At 35.5% G+C, this 22,022-nt stretch overlaps 1 protein-coding gene across 2 annotated transcripts in view; it reads left to right on the top strand.

The window, feature by feature from the left end:
• Positions 1–17,162, top strand: part of PRKAA1 (protein kinase AMP-activated catalytic subunit alpha 1) — a 55,894-nt gene extending 38,732 nt beyond the window's left edge. For both annotated transcript variants that reach the window (XM_036765342.1, XM_036765350.1), the window contains exons 7-9: positions 7,626–8,112; positions 9,333–9,459; positions 15,044–17,162. In XM_036765342.1, coding sequence (XP_036621237.1) covers positions 7,626–8,112; positions 9,333–9,459; positions 15,044–15,288 — 859 coding nt within the window. In that variant the 3' untranslated portion in view covers positions 15,289–17,162. The remainder of the gene's footprint in view (positions 1–7,625; positions 8,113–9,332; positions 9,460–15,043) is intronic.
• Positions 17,163–22,022: the final 4,860 nt, after the last annotated feature.

Here is a 22,022-nt window from a genome sequence, read left to right as displayed (position 1 = left end):
AATTTAGGTAGAATTGTCATTTTTATTATATTGGTTCAGCCTGCCCATGAGCAATTACTATTTTTTCCAGTTGTTTAGATCTGACTTTATGTGAAAAGTGTTTTGTAATTGTGTTCATATAGTTCCTGGATTTATCTTGGCAGGTAGATTCCCAAGTGTTATATATTGTTTATGGTTATTTTAACTAAGATTTCTCTTCCTGTCTCTTGCTGGTGGACTTTGTTGGTCATATATATAAATGCTAATGATTTGTTGAGTTTACTTTATATCCTGCAACTTTGCTAAAGCTGTTAAGTATTTCAACTAGTTTATTAGTTGATTCTTTAGAATTCTCTAAGTATACCATCATAACATCTGCAAAGAATGATAGTTTCTTTTTCCCTCATTGTCTGTTCTAATTCCTTCAATTTATTTTTCTTCTATTATTGCTATAGCTGTATTTGTAGTACAATATTGAATAATAGTGGTGATAATGGACATCCTTTCATCACCTCTGATCTTATTAGGAAGGTTTCAAGTTTATCCCCATTACAGATAATACTTGCTGTTGGTTTTAGATAAATACTACTTGTCATTTTAAGGAAAGCTGCGATGTTTCCTATGCTTTCTAGAGTTTTTGATAGGAATGAGTGTTGTATTTTGTTAAAAGTTTTTTCTACATCTATCAATGAGTTTTGTTCGTTTTGTTATTTATATGATCAGTTTGCTGGTAGTATTACTTGGGGGGGATACAAATTTTTTTTATTATTTAATATTTTTAGTTTTCAACATTGGTTTCCACAAGATTTTGAGTTACAAATTTTCTCCCCATGTCTACCCTCCCTCCCACCCCAAGATGGCATATATTCTGATCACCCCTTTCCCCAGTCTGCCCTCCCTTCAGTCACCCCACCGCTTCCCCCATTAACTTTCCCTTTACTTTCTTGTAGGGCAAGGTAGATTTCTATACCCCATTGCTTGTATATCTTATTTCCCAGTTGCATGTAAAAACAACTGCTATTTTTTTGACTGTTCATTTTTAGAACTTTGAGTTCCAAATTCTCTCCTTTCTTTCCTCCCTACGCACTCTCCTTGTGAAGGCAAGCAATTCAACATAGGCCACACATGTGTCATTATGCAAAACACTTCTATAACAGTCATGTTGTAAAAGACTAGAGCGTGGTCTAGAAAGTAAATGATCATCTTCTGACACGGTCTTCTTAGCCAATATTCTTTTCTAGTGTTTTCCTTTGTTATATGAAATCTTCATTTAAATTGGAGAAGTGGGTAAAACGCTAACCGTGTCATAAGGTCCTTCATTTGCCTGTCACAAACTTCATATTCCTTAAAGATCTTTTCCAGATTCTTTCATGTGCTCTCATTGATTCCCACAAGAATCTCTAGAAGCATAGCAGAGAGTAGGTTTGAAGAATTCCTTGTCATATCACATTTCACAGTTCTAAATTTGTGCACTATAATGTAATGTAAATACCAACTTTAAAACATGCAAACTTACAAGATTGTCTAAATATACAAATGGTTGCCACTCTTTCCTCTTCTCCAGATCCAATTTCTTTCTCCCAAACATGGAGGGTTGTGAAAGAACTTGGATATTTTTAAGAATTAGTGGCTATGGGGCACTAGGTGGCGCAGTGAGTAGAGCACTGGCCCTGGAATCAGGAGGACCTGAGTTCAAATCCAGCCTTAGACACTTGGCACACTTACTAGCAGTGTGACCTTGGGCAAGTCACTTAACCCCAATTGCCTTGCCTTCCCCCCTCCAAAAAAAAAAAAGAAGAATTAGTGGCTATAGAAATAGTGAAAGAGAAGAAATTATATGAAACATAAAACAATCTTAAGAGATGTAACTCTGGGAAGACTGCCAGATAGATCTGACTTTTCTTACTCCAACATCATTTGACTTTGTTTCACTTCATTTTATTGTTTCTTTGTAAACTTTAAAGTGTTATATAAATGAGTTATTGTTAGTATTTAAATACTTCAAAAGGTATATAAACTAATACAGGCAGTCCTACCAATTCAGATCACAGTTTCTTTATGACTTAGAGGATGAGTTAATGAATTGCTGTGACCAAAAGAATTCTTCCCTCAGAAATCATCCTTCTGGTGTTGTATCTCTCTGAAGTTGGTACTTAAGTGACACTTCTTCATGGGGCCTGTCCTCATGTTTATGTTTCCCTGGCAAAACCTTTGAGAACTCAGAGTGACCTCCATACTGTAGTGAAGCATTATAATGGGACTTTTTATATTGCTTAAAATTCTGGGAATTAAAGATAAAACCCATACATCTTAGAGGATTATAATCTGTGAGCTCAGATTGCCCTCTTCTAAACTACTAGAGTGAAAGAATGATGATTTGCTTGTGTGGTAAAAAGAGAGGTATAGTATTTTGGAATGCAGAGCACTTTTCACATGGACGTAGGCAAGCCTTGGTGTTGAGCCAGTGGGTAGACTTTAGAGTAACATGCTGGTACTGGAAACCTAAGGGAGAATGGCTCGAACAGGCAGGAAGGGAGGAATAAGACAGTGCCAAAAACAGACATGACTAGTTTCAAAATTTTTGCTTCAGTCTGAATCTGCACCTAATTAAAGACAGTTTCTTCCTTCCCTCTCTTACACCTCAAAGTTTAGTACTCCTAGGATTAGAGCATCGTCTAGTACTGTTAGTATTATAGTTCGTTATGTTGCTTTATCATTTTTTTTGTTTGTTTTTTGGCTAGCCTGAGAACCTAAAGTGTTATACAAATATGAGTTGTCGTTAGTATTTAAAATGTATGTGGTTTTACTGATGCTCACCACCATTTATAACATTGTTTGTCACTCTAAAACAGCTCACAGATGAAGTTCTAGAATATAACTCATTTGAAATTTGGCAGGGGAGTCTGCTTCTGGAAGAGTCATAATGACATGTAACATAAGAGCCTTGCAAGGAGACTGGAGCATGTATAAATATTGACTAACCACATGGTACATAGGAGGCTGTTGTATTGGATGGGGAAATATTCAAAAAGGACTAACAACCAGAGTCTTGGTCATTTTCTTTTTGACTGCTTACACTTGGTGGGTGTTTTGGCTCCTTTCCAAACAGCTCGTGGTGAGAAGCAGTGCTATAAGGTCCCTTAGGACTTCCTTGCTCCAGTGTTGATTCTTCCACTTTAAGTTAAGAAGATTAAGCTAGAGGCTCTGACCTTAGGAGTTTCAAAAGGTCAGGAGAGCCAGTTTCTGGAATTCTGGGAATCCAGGACCCTGCTAGGTTTTACAGCCAGCATCGATGCCCCAAACAGCAGAGTGTGACTTTTAGGAACCAGATTTGTGGCACCTGAGATAGAGTACTGATCCAATAGCCGTGCCTCATCTGGATGTGAATTTAGTGGGACCAATGTTATATAGAAACTGTGCTAAGAGAGAGTGTGCCCCCAAGATTTGGGGGAAAATATTTGTTCATTAGTTCTTGTTAAATCTTTGAAGTAAACATCCCTTTGTAAAAAGCTAATTAATATTCAGTGTTTAAATGGAAATGGAGTTGCTACTCACTGTAGGCTAACAGCAAACAGCAAAGGGAACACAACCAGTAGGGGCTCAAGGGGATGGCATTAGGAAAAGTGCCTTCAACTACTCAGCAGTCTCCCCTAAAACCTTGAAGGGCAGTGTAGCCACCCTAGCCTGTAATATCTTTTTTTTCCCCCTGGACCACTTTTTTTATTTTAAACTTTTATTTAGTATTTTATTTTTCCCCAATTTGTTTTTAAAACTTTGAGTTGTGTATTCTCTCTCTCGCTCTCCATTCCCCGCTCATTGAGAAGGCAAGCAATTCCATATAGGTTATAATGTGTAGTCATGCAAAACATTCATAATAGTCATGTTGTGAAAGAAAACATAGGTAAGGAAAAAACTCAAGAAAAATAAAGTTTTAAAAAAAGTATGCTTCAATCTGTATTCGGATACCATCAGTTCTTTCTCTGGGGATGAATAGCATTTTTCATCATAAGTTCTTCAGAGTTGTCTTGGATTGTTGTATTGCTGAGAATAGCTAAGTCATTCATAGCTGATCATCTTACAATATTGCTGTTACTTTGTACACGGTACATTTCACTTTATATCAGCCCATGCAAGTCTTTTTTTTCTTCTTTAAAAATTAATTAATGAATGAATTTTTAGTTTTAGTTTACAACATTCAATTCCTCAAGTTTTTGAGTTTCAAATTTTCTCCCCCTTCTTTCCCTTCCCCCTCCCCACCTAAGACGGCATGCAATCCAGTATAGACTCTACATATACCTTCACACTAAACATATTTTCACAATAGTCAAGTTGCAAAGAAGAACTACAGCCAATGGAGTGAACCCCGAGAAAGAAGAAACAAAAACAAAAGAGCAAATAGTTCACTTCAATCTGCATTCAGACCCTGTAATACTTTCTCTGGATGTGAATTGCTTTTTCAATCATAAGTCCTTTGGAGTTGTCTTAGAACCCTGTATTGCTGAGAAGAGCCAAGTCTGTCAGAGTTAATCGTCAGAGATACCATGTGTCTGTAATCGTGTACAATGTTCTCCTGGTTCTGTTCCCCTCACTCAGCATCAGTTCATCTAAGTCTTTCCAGGTTATAATGAAGTCTGTGGGCTCCTCATTTCTTATAGCACAATAGTATTTCATTACATTCATGTGTCACAACTTGTTTAGCCATTTCCCAATTGATGGGCATCCCCTTGATTTCCAATTCTTTGTCACCACAAAAAGAGCTGCTATAAATATTTTTGAACATACAGGTCCTTTTCCCACTTGTGTGATTTCTTTGGGATACAGCCCTAGAAGTGGTATTGCTGGGTCAAAGGTTATGCACATTTTTATAGCCCTTTGGGCAAAGTTCCAAATTGCTCTCCAGAATGGTTGGGTCAGTTCACAGTTCCACCAACAATGCATTAGTGTTCCAATTTTCCCACATCCTCTCCAGCATTTATGATTTTCCTGTTTTGTCATGTTAGCCAATCTGACAGGTGAGATGTGGTACCTGACAGTTGTTTTGATTTGCATTTCTCTGATCAATAGTGATTTAGAGCATTTTTTTCATATGACTGTAGGTATCTTTAATTTCTTCCTCTGAAAACTGCCTGTTCATATCCTTTGCCTACTTATCAGTTGGGGAATGACTTGTATTATTCTTATAAATTTGACTTGGTTCTCTGTATATTTTAGAAATGAGGCCTTTATCAGAGACACTGGTTGTAAAAGTTCTTTCCCACTTTTCTGCTTCCCTCCTAATCTTGGTTGCATTGACCTTGTACAAAAACTTTTCAATTTAATGTAATCAAAATTACTCATTTTGCGTTTCATAACACTCTGTCTCGTTTGGTCATAAATTCTTCCCTTCTCCATAAATCTGACAGGTAAACTATTCCTTGCTCTCCCAGATTGTTTATAGTATCAGCCTTTATATCTAAATCATGAACCCATTTTTAATTTATTTTGGTGCATGGTGTGAGATATTGGTCTATGCCCGATTTCTGCCATACTGTTTTCCAGTTTTCCCAGCAGTTTTTGTCAAATAGTGAGTTTTTACCCCAGAAACTGGGCCATGCAAGTCTTTCCAGGCTTTTCCGAGAGCATCCTGCTCATCATTTCTTATTGTACAGTAGTATTCCATTATAAGCACATACCATATATCACAATTTGTTCAGCCATTCCTCAGTTGATTAGCCTGTAAAATCTTTACAACCTGGCTTCCTCCTGTCTTTCTAGCCTCCCTTTTCATAACCTCTTCCCCTGTAACACCCCCCCCCCCCCCCCCCCCCCCCAAACACACACACACACTCTCTCTCTCTCTCTCTCTCTCTCTCCCTCCCTCCCCCTCCCTCCTTCTGGTTTTCACACAGAGTACTCCATCTCAAATCTCTGAGCCTTTGCATTGGCTATATGTATCCCATGCCTTGAATGTATTGCCTACTCACTTCTGCTTCATAGAATCCCTCTTTTCTTTCAAGATATAATTCACATGCCACTTTCTATACAAAATCTTTCTTTATCTCTCAACTGCTAGTGCCCTTTCTTGTATTTACTCTGCATATATTTATGTATGTACATGTTGTCTTACATGATAAAATGTAAGCTTCTGAAGAGTAGAGATTGTTTTATTCTTTGTATTTATGTCTGTGGTTCTGAGCACAGTGCCTGGCATGTAGTATGTTCTTAAATGTTTATTAATTGATAGTTGCTTGTATCTGCAAATATTGTTTCATAAATTAATAGGAAACTTCTTTGTGTTCTTCAAAATGAAATTTAAACAATAGCTTCCCTGTGACATTATTTTTGACTATGTAGAAAAACTAAATGTATATAAAATGGAAAATTTTATCATCAAATGTTGGTTCTCCTGTGTTGCTGTCATGTTCAAACTTGGTTCTGAAGATCAGAATAGCGTTTGTCAGAAGTCATGTGGTTTGGGGGATCTTTTTGAATTTATAGTAGTCTTTGATTTTCCCTCTATCACTTTCTCACTTCTCTTCTCTGATAACATCCACCTTATTCATCTTTCTGAATGATAATAAGTATTTCTTTGGAAAAGTCAAAAGTATAGAGGAAAGTTTTGCCTAGGATTGGGAGGAATGAATAGGAAAGTGCTGGAGGAACATGAATGGGGAGGGGAACTCATTCAGTTCCTGTGATACTTTGAAAATGATTCTTTTCACTCTTCAAAAGCCTCAGACCAGAAGTTTTGAGGCAAAAAATAAATTATTTTAAATTTCATCACAGACACTCACTAGGTATGTGACACAGGCAAGTCACCTTTAACTTCTTGGAACCTCAGTTCCATCATTAGAAAAATAGGGGTAATGATAGTTGTAGTACATACCATCCAGAGTTATAACAGCTAGTATTTATGTGGTGCTTTAAGGTTTACAGAGCACTTTACAAGTGTCATTTTTTTTATTCTCACCACAACCCTGGAAGGTAAGTTCTAATCCTTGTTTTGCTGATAGGGAAATTGAGGCTGAGGGCAGTTAAGTGACTTGCCCAAGATCATACAACTACTAAGTGGGTCTTCCTTATTCCAAGTCCAAGGCTTTCATTATTCTAAGGCCCAAATGAGATAAAGTACTTTGCAAATGTTTAAAAAATGCTGTGTTAACATCAGTTGTTATTACCTTGGGAAAATTAAAAATAATAGTTCTTTAAGATGAATATTTTTAAAATTTCAATTAAAAGGAATAGTATATTTCTTTAGCATTCAGAAATTAGATCTTAGTTTTAAAAAACTTGTATCCGATCAGTTCCTAGCTGCTTTGCTTTTTAATGCCGTGGTTCTTTGTAAAGAAAAAAATGACACTTTTTTGTTTTCTTAGTTGTAGTTAATTTTTAAAATTAAGCTAATTTTTAATTAATTTTTAATTTATTGTGTGCATTTCTACTTCTATTCCAAAATCATTATTTTTTCCATTCCAGACAGAAGACAGAAGCACTTTCTTTGAATGTACTATGAAATTTGTACTTTAAAAAAAATTTAATTGCTCTTTAAAACCAATATGTCTATGCATGACCCTTTATGTTTGAAATGGTCCCAAAATATTATTTATATACTGTGCAAACTACTCAGAATCTTTGAGTCTATGATTTTTGTTGTTTTCCTTACATAGGGAACATGAGTGGTTTAAACAAGACCTTCCAAAGTATCTCTTTCCTGAGGATCCATCATATAGTTCAACCATGATTGATGATGAAGCCTTAAAAGAAGTATGTGAAAAATTTGAATGTACAGAGGAAGAGGTTCTCAGCTGTCTGTATAGCAGAAACCACCAGGACCCTTTGGCAGTCGCTTATCACCTCATAATAGATAATAGGAGAATAATGAATGAGGCCAAAGATTTCTACTTGGCTACAAGCCCACCAGATTCTTTCCTAGATGATCACCATTTTTCTCGCCCACATCCTGAAAGAGTGCCATTTTTGGTTGCTGAAACACCAAGGTCACGCCATACACTGGATGAATTAAATCCTCAAAAATCCAAACACCAGGGTGTGAGGAGGGCAAAATGGCATTTGGGTATTCGAAGTCAAAGTCGACCAAATGACATCATGGCAGAAGTTTGTCGCTCAATTAAACAACTGGATTATGAATGGAAGGTGAGGATTTTTTTTTATCCTACAAAAGTCTATACATTTCCACAATGTAACTGAACTATTCTGTATTGACTGTAAGTAGTAAGGAAACTAACTGCCATGTATAATGTTTCTATAAAAAATTAATTCATTAAATTTATCTTAAGCATTTACACATCTGCAATACAGTTTTCCAACATGGAATGCAAAAAGTATATGCTGTACCTTGCAGTGTGATGGAAAAGCTTCTTCCTTTTCTGCTATGGCTAAGACTTCTATATCTAAGCTACTTGTAGCGGCTTCTAAAGTAGAGGATCTGAGTTACAAGAGGACATTTTATAAATAATACTGCAAACATTAAAACCTTGTATAATGCCAGCTATTAACTATAATTAGATTGCCAAGAAGCGAAAAATTCCAGGGGAAATTTTTTGGTTACAACAAGTTCTTCCTTCAATAGGCCAGTTCATTCTTTCCTTTCCACTGCTACAATCTAATGTTTTTTAGTAGAATTTCCCTCCTTTCCTGGGCCATGAAGACTATAATGCAGGCCTTCTAAAATTTTTTATTAGTTGGACCTAAATCTGGCAAACCTCTTTTTGATACCTATAATGAAAAACAAAATCACAAAGAAATGTTAAAAGATTAAGATGCATGTATGATTCAGAGGGAAGCCACTCTCCCTTGAAGTCCCCAAAACATATCTTTCACTCTCCTCCTTTCCTTACCACCCTCTTCAATGGATCTAAAAAAGCACTTAGTTGCTAGCAGTCCCAAAGCAGCAGACTGCACTGAAGGAGAGGCATATTCACAAGCCAACATAGAGGAGGGAAAGAGCCAGTAGTAATAGTAATCTGTAAGCACAAGCAGCAATTACCTGAGGGTATTTATTTAACATGGCCAATAAAGTTTCTGTCTCAAAGCAAAAATCCAGCAGAAAATTCATACTCTGAGATCAAATTACAACTGGATAGACGATTCTACAGGAAAAGATAATTTTCATATAATAAAAATGTGAGACTTTATATTATCAAATGAGTCGCAGATGTTGAGATAATCAGTACAGAAGATACCCAGTCATATTCTCTTTCTGTTGCTGTAAAAGAATCAAAACTTTGAGACACAATAGATCTGCAAGTACCCACATTATTTGCTTTGTATACTTTTTGTGCCTAATAAAGTATACAAATTGTCTAAATGAAAAATTGCATATGATGATTTTTCCTCTTCATTTGGTATGCTAGGTTGTAAACCCATATTATTTGCGTGTTCGAAGGAAGAATCCAGTGACAAGCACATACTCAAAAATGAGTCTACAATTATATCAGGTGGACAGTAGAACTTACTTATTGGACTTCCGAAGCATTGATGGTATGTATGACGTTTATTCTTATGAAAAAATGAATTCCAAGTTTCAAACAAGCAATTATAAATTTCAAAACCCTTTGAAGTTTGGGAATTATCAGTACCTAGAAATAAAATGTTATATTCGCCAGTGTTCTATATATAACTTTGAGTACATTTTAATATAATTATTTTGCTATAATAGTCTTTTTTTATCTCTATGTTTTCTTCTATCAAAACCTTAGTAGAAATTCCACCTTCTGAATCTGGGGGAATGTGCATTATAGTTATGATTACCTCCTGTATTCAAGAGCTGTTTTTCCATCTAGTATTTCTTGGAGGGAACTAATGTGAAGGAGGATTTTTAGTCTGGGAATCTCCTCTGGTCCTTTAAGCTCAGGGAACAAATAAGGAAATAAGTGATTCATTAATTACTTGGGAGTTGCATGGTTCTAATACAATATTTTCATAGCTGTATTTCAATATAATTGATTTGGATTGCCAACCCTGTTATAAGTACCCATGATTCTATCTTCTTCTGAATCCTTCAGCAAAATTGCCACACTATCATTTTCAGGCTCTTCCTATCTTCTGGCTCCTCCTCTGCTGCCTACAAACATGTTCATGTTCCTTCTATTTGTAATAGACTGACTCAATTCTACCCTACCTCTCAGCTGTTATCCTATATCTTTCATCTCTTTTGTGACTAAACACTTTGAGAGAGCTTCCTATATTCAGTGTCTCTACTTCTATTCAACTTAATTTAGAATAATCTGCAATCTGGCTTCCAGTCTCATCATTCAGTTGAAGTCGTCCTCTCAGAGGTTACCAGCGATTTCATAACTGCCTTGCCTAATAGCCCTTTCTCCTTTCTCTGTGGTATTTAACACTGGTCATCCTCATCCTCTCAGATACTGTATTATCTTTCTGTTTTTGCTCTTGCCTTGTTCACTGTTTTACAGTTCTTCAGACACTTTTGCTGGATCTTCATCCACGTTATGCCCACTAACCATTTGTATCTCTCAGTGCTTTGACCTGGGCCCTCTTCACTTTTTGCTACTCTCTCCCTTGGTGATTTCATCAGCTCCTGTGGTATTCAGTCATCATTTCTATGTAGATAATTTTGAGGTCTCCATATCTAGCATAATCTGTTTCTTGGGCTACTCTCACATATCACCTACTACCCCATATGCATCTTAAACTCAACACGTCCAGAACAGAATTCATTATCTTATCCCCCAAACCCTCACTTCTTCTGAACTTTTATTTTATTGTCTAGGGTACCACTATCCTGGTCTCTCATACTTTTAACCTCATCATTATCCTCATCTCTCCAATCAGTCATCTCACATAACCAGTCTTTTATCAGATATTGTCATTTCTCCCTTAAAAACATTTCTTGCTTTCTCACTTCACACAGTCAAAACCCAAGTCCAGGATGATATCGCCTTTCACTTGGACTATTACAATAGCCTTCTAAAAGATCTCCCTGCCTCACATCTTTCCCCACCCTAATCTGTCCTCCCCTCAGCTTCCAGGGTGATTTTTCTAAAGCATATGTCCAACTATGTATGCTCAGTGAGCTCCAGTAGCTCCTTTTTAGTTCCAAAACAAACTATAAATCCCTCAGTTTGGCATTTAAAGCTCTTCATAAACTGGCCCGTTCCTGCGTTTCCTTCCACAAACTATGATCCAGCTTCACTGGCCTACTTACAGTTCACTAAACATAACACTCTACCTCCTTTCTCCATGCTTTTCCACTTGCTATCCAAAATTCCAGGAGTTCTCTGACCCTTCACCTCTACCTCTTGATTTCTCTGGCTTTCTTCAAGTCCCAGCTACTATAAGAGGCCTTTCCCAGTCCTCCTTCCCCCAGCCACTGCTGCCTTTCCTTGTTAGATTACCTTTCATCTAGATCCTGTAGATTGTGTATCAAATAATCATCTGTTAGAATGTGAGGTCCTGGAGGGCAGGGACTGATTTGACCTTTCTTTGTATTTACAATGCTCAGCACAGTACTTGCTGGACACATAGTAGTACTTAGTAAATGCATGTTGACTGACTGACAGAACTGGAAGAGACCATAGGTTTAGTGACTGCTCAGAATCTTCATGGCTCAACATTACGAATAATTTCTTCAAGAGTGCCAGAAGGTGATGGATGCAATGATTGACAAATGGTACCATTTTTAAAAAATGGAAATTGACTACATCAAAACAGTAAAAGGGCCTCATGGTCTGGAAAATGCTTTCCACATGTCATTTGATCTGGAAACAGTTGTGCAGTCTATCAACAACTTAGGGCAAAGGTCAAAATAAAAGCCAAATTAGAAAGGATAAAGATGAGACGGTAGCATAAGAGTATAACAGCTATTGACCTTGAAAAATGGCACATCAACAAAAGTAAAATTAGAGGCTTCAGTTATCATTTGTTAAAGAAGTTTTAACTGTTGCAAAACATTATTTGCAACAGTATTCTTTTTGCTGAGCAAAAGTTCTGTGGCAGCCAATGGAAACATGGATTTAGAGCCTAGATTCTTAAAATTTGTTGCAGCCAAAAGAGTAAGAATGTAATAATAATAATACAGAACTAAATAGGGCATTAGGTGTAAAGCAAAGCAATCCCTCCCCTCAAAGATTACATTCTGATAAGCAATATAGTGTTTTGGGAGAGAAGACATGTACAGTTGGAGGAATTGGGAAAGGCTTCATGTAGAAAGTAGTGTCTGAGCAGAGGTTTGAAGGAAATCAGGGATTTCAAGAGCCATAGGATTTTGGGCACTGGGGACAGACAGCTTATGGAGCATTCTGTGCAAACTTGGCCAGCAATATCACTAGACCATAGAGTATGTGGGAGACAAGTAACGTATAAGAATACTGGAAAGGTAGAAAGGGGCTAGGTTGTAAGGAACTTTAGATGCTAGGAGAATTTAAATTATATTCTAGCAGTAACAGGGAGCCACTGGAATTAACCAAATAATGGGACTCTTGGGAAATTACCTTAGGATTTTACAGAGGACAAATTGGAATGGGGAGAGACTTAGGGAAGGGAGAAAGTTGTAAAGCTGGTGGCACACATTAAAAGGGAGTTTGAAGGAAGGGTAGATTGGAAGAGAAGTAGAATGAGTTCTGTCCTGGCTATGCTGTTTTTGATGTGCCTATGGGAATATTCAGATTTAAATGTCCAATAGGTAGTTGGTGATATATGACTGGGGTTCAAGAAGGATACTAGGTAGGGGAGCGTATATGTAGATCTGAACATCATCTGAAAATTGAATCCATGGGAGTTGATGAGATTACTAAGTGAGAAAATAGAAAAGCAAAAAAGTCCCGGAACAGAGACTTAAAATACACTGACATTTGGAGGGCAAAAAAAGAGTGATATGGTTGATGATCCAGCAAAAGAGACTGAGGAGTGGACAGAATTTTCAGTTGAGTGATGTCAGAAGCCAGATTGCAGGGATTTAGAAGAGAATCACAGGAGAGGAAATTGAAGCACTGAGTATAGATGACCTTCTCAGGGAATTTAGATGAGGAAGGGAGGTGAGATAAAAGACAGTTGCTAGCAGTGATGATAGGACCTAGTGAGGGTTTGTGGGCATTAAGGAAAGAACCAATGGATAAGGAAATGTGGAAGATTAGAGACAGAAGGAATGATGTAGGTCAGGGCTGTCCAACCTTAATTTTTTGTTGAAACAATATACAGTATATTTTGGTTTGCCATTTTAGTGAGATCTCTTTCATAGCTTGGCTTTGTTTACTAAAGCATTTATGTAAATTTCTATGCTTGTAGGCAGGCCACATAAATCGCGGACAAATGGGGCATTTTGGACAGCCCTGATGTAGGTTATCTGTTAGAGCAGCGCTTCTCTGGGTCACAACCCTGGGGTCGAAAAAAATTTGGCAACGGTAAAAGGTTTCTGAATGGGCAGTGACCAAAAATTAATTAAAAATCAAACGCATAATAAATCTGAGGTGTTTCTTGGCAGAGCTTGCTGTGTTGCATAATGCAGTTTCATTGCAGCCTTGGTTCTGAACACAGAGCATGCACACTTTGCACTATGCATCCCCTCAGGCCATGTAATGTCAAGGAATGCTGTTGAAGGCCATGAATGAAGTTTGAGAAGACCAGAGAAGGTGGGATCAAGGATAGTTGTAAAGAGTTTGCCTTTGGAGAGAAGGGTCACCTCTTCATCAGAAACTAGAGCAAAGAAGTTAAATAGTTAGGATGGTGTCTAGAAGGGAGTGGGGGGAGTGCATGGTAATAGTTTCTGTTTTCATGGTAAAATGTTAGGTGATATACTCATAAGAGAGGGTGGGAAGTGGCATACTGGGTGAAGCTTGAAGAGAAAAGGTTTGGAACAGCTGTTATGGTGAGTATGATAGAGAGTCAGTTAGGGAGGAAAAAAAGAGTTGCTTTGTTGGAGTGAGGCTTCCATAACTTTGTAGTGGAAGTGGCATTTGGTGGGAATGATCTAGAGTTGGGATTTAGCAAGATGTAAATAGCAATAGGAAAGGGGAGGTGAGGTTTTGGAAGTGGAAAATAAAGTTGAACTTGGGGCACTATTAGGAAGGAAAATTATTATTAGAGGTGGGATTTGGATTTAGGTCCTCCGGACTGCATTTCCAGCACTCTAGTCCTCCAAACTAGATTGTTTAATTGGCCTGTAGATGATAGATTTTTGTCTTCTATCTCCAACATTATAAAGATGTTTTTAATTTTAAAGTGCTCCTGTATTAGTCTATCAGTGGAAAATGTAAACCTTTCATTAGCCAATTTAATTTCGAAAAGACAAGATAATGCCTTTTCCTAAGCTTGTGCAAGACTGCTATATGACAGATATTATGTACAGATTATGTGTAACATAATATATAATAATGTAATATTGTATTAAAGATTGTATATTGTAGCAATGTGCAGTCTTTTCTATGCATATATTACACTAATAATCTGCTACCAGTAGGCTATGACCTTTAAAATTATGTTTAAATAGGGATGATGGGCAGCAGTACAGTCATGTGATTATCTGCTTGTCTAACTCTATGTTAAAATGACCCAGGTAAGGCATGGTATATATGACTGTAGAAGACTTCCCCTCCCCCTTTAATTCTCACCTGCAACTTTAATTTTACTAGGAACAGCTAGGTAAATAAATGTGAGATTAAATTGCTAGTAATTGTTTTGTTCTGGTTTTTAAAAAATTATGTTTCTTGTTTTTAGATTTTCCTTAATTTAAGTTGAAATTGGTATTGTTCTTAGAAAAAATCTTACAGTGCAAATGATCTTACTCCTAGGAATGTTCAAGAATTCATTTGGTACTAATGAAACCCTATAATGTGTGTTCAATCCCAATTAGCTTTGTGTAGAACAGAACTATTCTGTAGCTACAGACTAAGCTTGGCTCTGGCATGTGATCACAAATGCATTCTATGGGTTATAAAGGGGAAACCATTGATGGGCTGAGGATGACTGAGAAAAAAATACCATTTTTTCAAAATCAAAAGCATGTATTTTTATGACAAGCTTGTTAAGTGTAATCTTGATGTACAAAAACTTTTTCATCTTCAAAATGTGATGAATTGAAACTTAGTTTAAGTGTTTCCCTTTCTAGATGAAATTACCGAAGCCAAATCTGGAAGTACTACTCCACAACGATCGGGTTCTGTGAGCAATTACCGATCTTGCCAAAAGAATGATTCAGATGCTGAAGCTCAAGGAAGATCCTCAGATGTTTCCCTTACCTCATCAGTGACTTCACTTGACTCTTCTACAGTTGACTTAACCCCAAGACCAGGAAGTCACACAATAGAGTTTTTTGAGATGTGTGCAAATCTTATTAAAATTCTTGCACAATAAACATAAGTTTGCTTATTTCTTTCATAGCAATAAGCATGCAGAAATCATAGCCAAATGCTTCCATTTGTAATCAAGTTATAATTATGGCACTGAGAAGAATAGCCCTTTCCGAATGCAATTTGCACAGAGATTGGAACGTGATTAATAGGCTAACGAAGTGAATTGTGATTATTTTATTGTCCATTTTTCAACAAGTATATAGTATATAATACAAAAGGCACAATGAATTCTAAGTCTCTCGAGCTCACTTGAGTTTTGGATATTTTACTGCACACTGGGCTTTGTAGAATATTACTGTTTTACCTCAAAGGCCTTTATATTTCTCTTATGTTTTGTTAAATTTTTGCTTCAAAATTTAAGTCAATAAATACTTGCCTATTAGTCCCTAGAAAACTAAAGAATTGATTGTTTTTCAGCTCCTTTAAGTGCTTCTCCTTTAAGTAATCATCCAATAATTTCAACAGTCTGAATGACTGTATCTCTCCCTTCCGTTATCTTATAATATAATTGAAAATTGTTACTTCAAAGACATAAAATGTAAACACATTTTAGTTAAGGCTGAGAAGTCTGAGCACAGAGTGCTTCCTCATTCAGATACCCTTGGCACTTAATTTATTCTAATAGTAAGTGCTAATACTTTCTATATATAAATTGCTCTTTCTGTCATAAGGGATGAGTTGGCATACACTGTAAATAAGACATTGGGCAATGCTCTCCAATTTTAAAAATACTCTATTTACTTTTTATAACATATCTTGACAATTCATTATTAAATTAAAGCATGATTCTTTAGTCAATTGATTATGTATCTGTTTTAAATTGACAGTGAAGATAACATCTACACAGAGTATTTAAGTGCCCAGTTATTTGGGGGGTTTATTTCTCGGATGAAATTTAACATGAAAAAATTCAGTTTTCTGAAGGATCATATTTCCCAAACTAGTTCTAGATTTTGATTAATTTTTAAATAGGATTATATGAACTGAAGAAAATGCTAAACCACCTCAAGATCTGACTTTTAGAGACCTGTTTCTATAGCTGGAAGTATTCATTTTTTTCTTTTCGGTAATGGTGTCATATAGCTATGGTAAATACAAATTTAAAGCCATTTTAGAGGAATCTGATATCATGTGTATGCTAATAAATATAAACAAATGCTGAATCTAATATTCTTGCCTTATATATGTTACTTTCAGTTTGATTCGTTTTATGAATAATATAGCACTGTTCCATATCCCCAAGTATTTCTTTCCTTTATTTAAATACCTTTACTTATTAGGTTATTAGGCAAACACAATGCATATCTGCCTAATCAGATGATAGTGTGTCCATTTGAATATCATGATAACTTACATGAATGGTTACTGTAGTTGTGAGTTCAACTCCAACAATTTAGTAACATGCACTGAATTGAAAAGAAGCACGACACTGCTTATGTCCAGGGGTTGCTGTACTTAACGTTAAATGTGGACTCTGTACAAAGTATTAATATATCCACTTAATATAAATTTAAATTTTCTTTAAAAAAATTTTTATGGCCCTTGATATTTAGAATGATATTTTGAGACATGTTCTTCAAGTGAAACGTAATGTCCCTGGAGATTGGCAAAAGATTGTATTTTTTAAAGTTGAAGATTTTGGGGTATGTATATAATACAGGGGACATTACTATAATGTCTATATATGCTAGAGGAAGAGGAACCAATTAAAAAGAACTTTCTAAAATACTTTATTAGTCTTATAAAATTCAATTCTGATATATTCTGTTAAGTTATTGTGATCCCTTCTGGTAATTGAGTTTTTTTTTTTTTGAAGTTGTTTAAATATTGCACTTGTACAAATAGTATAATAAACGCACAGACTTTATTGCAGTATATTACTTTTTAAGCTGGGATCTTTTTGAAATGAAATGAACTTTTGGTTGTATATGTCAAGGTTGTATCAAAACTTTCACAATCTGTTGTAGTCTGCAAATTCTAACTAATGTTGAAGACCTACAAAGAGTCAAGATGCAAATGGTTTTTAATCTTTTTTTATATCTTTTCAGCAATTTATATTTTTTTGTGCTTTAATGCAACCATGTTTTTTACTTTGTCTTGACAGCTGGGAGATGTATAGGCTTTTGCCACAAATGTATTGTATACATAGTTTTAAATATAATGCAGATTTTTCTGGCATGTAAAGATTTTGCCATTAAAATAGATGATTTCTCATTGAAAGGAATTTTTATACTGGGTTTGGGGGAAACAGAAGCTTATACTACTTACCTAATTTAAATGTGATTTCATTAAGATATAGCTCCATCTTTTATTTGTTCTGCTTTTTTTTCTTGAAGTGTGTGTAGTTCAAGATTTTGGATGATTTTTTACAATGATTTCCCTTTTTTTATACACTGTTGTCTTTGAGATTATAGTGATGTCATGCATGTTGAATTGATGCCATGGTAATGTGGGTAAGCTGCAGGCTTCACTAAACTTTAGAGAACTGATTGGCATTTTTGGGAATGAAAACAGAAAGGATTTGGTCAAGTATATGCTATTTGTATGTATCTTTTTCTTACTTTCCCTCTCCCGGATTTTCGTTAGTATGAAAACACCTTGACAGAGCTTTCCTTTTTATTCTAATTTCTCATCATATTCATTGATAAACTGAAATTCTACATGCAACATTTTATAAACTGGTAGTAAGGTAGAAATTGATCTTTGTGGTGCAATATTCTGAGAATTTTCATGTATGTTTTGACGAGTGTATTTCAGTATAAATTTTCAAATAAACTATTTACTCTGCTTTAGAGCCACTGTATATTATAGCACAGTGATCATTTTTCTTCTGTTAAGAACATTGTACCTAATTCCTTTCAAAATATCTGGCAATACCAAATGGAAAAAAAATGCTTGTTTGTAGTTGTGCAGCTGTAATTTTTTTTTTTAAAAAAAATACGGTATCTAAATATAAAATACTTAATTTTTATTTTTGAGGTTTTAAAGTTGTGTGCAAATTATTTCATCCCTTGTAACTAAATTACAATGAATTTTTAATTTATTTAAAATCAAGAACAGCTTAAAACATCAGAAATATGTAGAATGAAATTATAGCAACTACCATTAATTGCTAACTGCTAGTACTTATGCTGGTATAGTTTTAATTGTTATTATTGTGTTTTTAAGAGTGCTGCCTAATAGATTCTGTGCCAGTTAGTTGTCAGCCACAATCTTAGAGATGATATTCTGATTTTTATTAAGATTTGTATTAAATAGACTGCCATGTCTAACATGCAGTGCCAATCTTTTAACCTTGTAGCAACTTTTGAGTTGCTATATTTATCTTAACCTTTTAAAATTATATGGTTCTCTTGTTTTAAACATTTTATCCTTGTTCATAATACTGTCATCCATAAAGCAAACTTAGGGACAAAGAATATCATTCTATTAATTTCAACGGCTTCTTAGTATACTCCTAATATACTATAGGTCCATTAATCAGCAATTAAATGATAACATCTCTTGAGATTAATGGTGGAAATGATTTATTTTCTTTGTCATTGAAATAAATGTGTATATTAAGTTTAATTTAGTCTGTGAACAGGAAGACTAGGAATTGTATTTTTAAAATTGATTTAAATGGCTATTAAAAATTAAATTTACAATATTGAGTGTCCCAAAAGTTTTAGTGCAGTTTAGTTAAGCTCTAATTTCTTAAAACTGCACTGGGACTTTTGGGACAACTTGTATATCTTCTCAAATTTTAGAATTAACTACCTTTGAATGCTGCAAATATTTAGCATATGTTGGGTTGACTAGATCAGATAGATAGGAAGAAAGATAATCTATATCAGTATACACACATGCATACGTTTCTTTTCACCCAAAATAAGCACTAAAATTTTTTGCTAGATACACTTCAAATGTTTGCCTTTTTGAAATTTACCATTCATAGCAATACTATTATTATGCATTTTGATGTGTGCTTTGTGTAGAGTGTTATAAAGGTATCATTAACTCAAAAAATGGCATTTTATGGGGATTTAAATAGTTACTTGTTAATGTGCTACTGAACTCTCATCTGACATGTGAGAGAGTGGATATATTTAGATAAGATCCATTATTCTTAGCATGACTTCATATTCCTCTACAGTACATGATAAATTTCACTCAGGTTTAAAAAAAAATTCTTCCAAATTGAGGTTGATACCCTGGCAGCTAAGTCTTACTTTTTTGCTGCTCCTGCTAATGTTAATGTTGGCCTTGCTATCCACTGGTAATGGGGGAATCTTTTGCAGTCCATCAGTCACTGTTGCTGCAAATAATGTCATTAGGTTTGGTTTATATGGTAAATACAAGTTAAAACTTGAATGTGTAAAAATAAAAAAAAATACATATAGTTTGTACTTGTCAATATATGGTTTCTGTTTTCAGTCACAAAAGTACAAGCTGGGTGAAAGGAAAAAACAGTCCAGTCAAAATTTGGAAGGAAGTATATGAATAAGGCTAGAAAGCGTCCCAGATTTGGATAGTGGTCTTGAATACCAGGCTAAGGAGTTGAATTTTATTCAGTAGGCAGTAGGTAATCTAAGAAAAGGAGTCATTTAGTCACATGTGTGCACAAGAATCATAACTGTTACAATTTGAAGCACTGAGGTGGAAGAAAGAGAAGAGGCAAGAAAATTGTTGGAGAGCCTTTTGTAACAATCCAGGTTGGTTATGAGGGATTGCCACTTTTAAGACCCAGAGGATCAATCATTTGTCTTTGATCAGTGAGCTTTTTTTTTTTTTTTTTTGCTTTTTTGGCAGGGCAATTGGGGTTAAGTGACTTCCCCAAGGTCACACAGCTAGTACATGTGTCAAGTGTCTGAGGCCGGATTTGAACTCAGGTCCTCCTGACTCCAGGGCCGGTGCTCTACTCACTGCACCACCTAGCTGCCCCTATCAGTGAGCTTTTTACAATCAAAATGTGTTATAAGAAAAAAGTATAGAGGTTAACGTGACTGTGTAAGATTGACCTTTATTAACATGCCATTCCAAAGTATGCTCATTTGCTTTAAAGCAGTGTTCTTCAGTAGTACAAAAAATTTAGATACCTCGTGGCATGTCATCTCATGAGGATCCTACAGTCAGTCATCCAAGCTGTATTTGAAGCCACTCCAGCTTGGTATTGTACTTTCCAAAGCTTGCACTGTACTGGCCTAGCCTTGAAAGAGCCCACGATCACCTCCATGCCACGATGATGCATTGGAATAGTAAATCCAAATGCTGCCACAAATAAGAATTATGTATGTGCCAAAAAGTCAGTTTACCATTAGCTTATAATTTATCTATGTTGAAGACTTCCCCTCTTTCCCCAATAGCATAAGGTTTTCCTTTCTCAAAGAAGGAAAGGTAAGTGGAGAATTTCAGCCTCCAAATAAATGGACTGTTTGAATTTTTAGAGAAAAAAAATAGCTTGATCCGCTATAGAGTCTTTGTTGTCAATAATAAAACAATATATTTTGTTTTAATTTTACAATTTTAAATTCACCTCTAAATTTGAACAAATCACTGCCCTTAACTGGATCATGCCTGGTTTGAGTTCTTAAAACCACTGTTTTGGGTAGGCCTACAGATAAGTCTTGGCTCTATCCATCAGACTACATTCAAATTCTATTTAGATTATACTTTTATTTTTAATTTTTTTCAATCAAATATATTTTCTCTCTCCTACCTGTACCTCTCGCCCCACAAACAAATTCCTGCATTGTAGACACTGTCACACTCCTCCCAAGTGTCACCATCTATAGAGTCTCACCTTTTTGTTAGGAGATAGGTAACATGTTTCATCTTGAATTCTCTGAGTGAGTGGTGTCAAACTTAAATAGAAATGGATCCCTCCTGGCATATTGCCTTAGAAAACCACAAATTTATATCTGTGTTGTACTGTATTTTTGTTTACTTTTTTACAACATTTCCCAATTACATTTTGATCAGGTTCTGGCTGTACTCAGGATTTTTGCAGGCCAGTTTGACACGTCTGGTCTGGAATCATGGTTGATCATAGCATTTATCATAGTTTTTTAGTCTTTCAGAGTTGTTTTGTACAATATTGTTGAAAAAACTCTGGTTCTGCTTACTTCACTCTGCATCAATTCACAGGTCTTCCCAGGTTTCTCTAAAATAGTCTGCTTCCTCATTTCTTACAGTATTCCATCCATATATCATGGTTCATGTTGCCCTTTGCTCAGCTTTTCCCAATGAACACCCACTCAGTTTCCAATTTTTTGTCATCAGAAAAATTGCTGCTATCATTGTTTTTGTACATATGGGTCTTTTTCCTTGTTCACTGATCTCTTTGGGGGCATAGCTCTAGTAGTGTTATAGCTGAGTCAAAAGTTATGAACCGTTTAACAACTTTTTGAATGTGGTTCCAAATTGATTCCCAGAATGGTTATACCTGTTAACAGCTCTGATAACAGTACATTAATGCACCTGTTTTCTCATACCCTCTCTAGCATTGTCATTTTCCTTTTTTTTCTCTAAGTTTTACTTATCTGATGAGTATGAGATAGAATCTCAGCTTTAATTTCTATTTCCCTACTCATAATTTAGAGCATTTATATGGTTTTTAATAACTTGCATTTCTTCCTCAGAAAATATCCTTTGACCATTTGAATCAGTTCCCTCTATATCTTAGAAAGGAAACTTGTCAAAGCCTTCATTGTTTTTAGTTTAATTATTTTGTTCAGCTTAGTGGTAACAGCCTCA

Source organism: Trichosurus vulpecula, chromosome 1 (genome assembly GCF_011100635.1).
Source record: "Trichosurus vulpecula isolate mTriVul1 chromosome 1, mTriVul1.pri, whole genome shotgun sequence".
In the NCBI taxonomy this organism is placed as follows: domain Eukaryota; kingdom Metazoa; phylum Chordata; class Mammalia; order Diprotodontia; family Phalangeridae; genus Trichosurus; species Trichosurus vulpecula.
The sequence above is the reverse complement of the archived record's forward strand: the minus strand, read 5'-3'. Positions and strand labels throughout refer to the sequence as shown.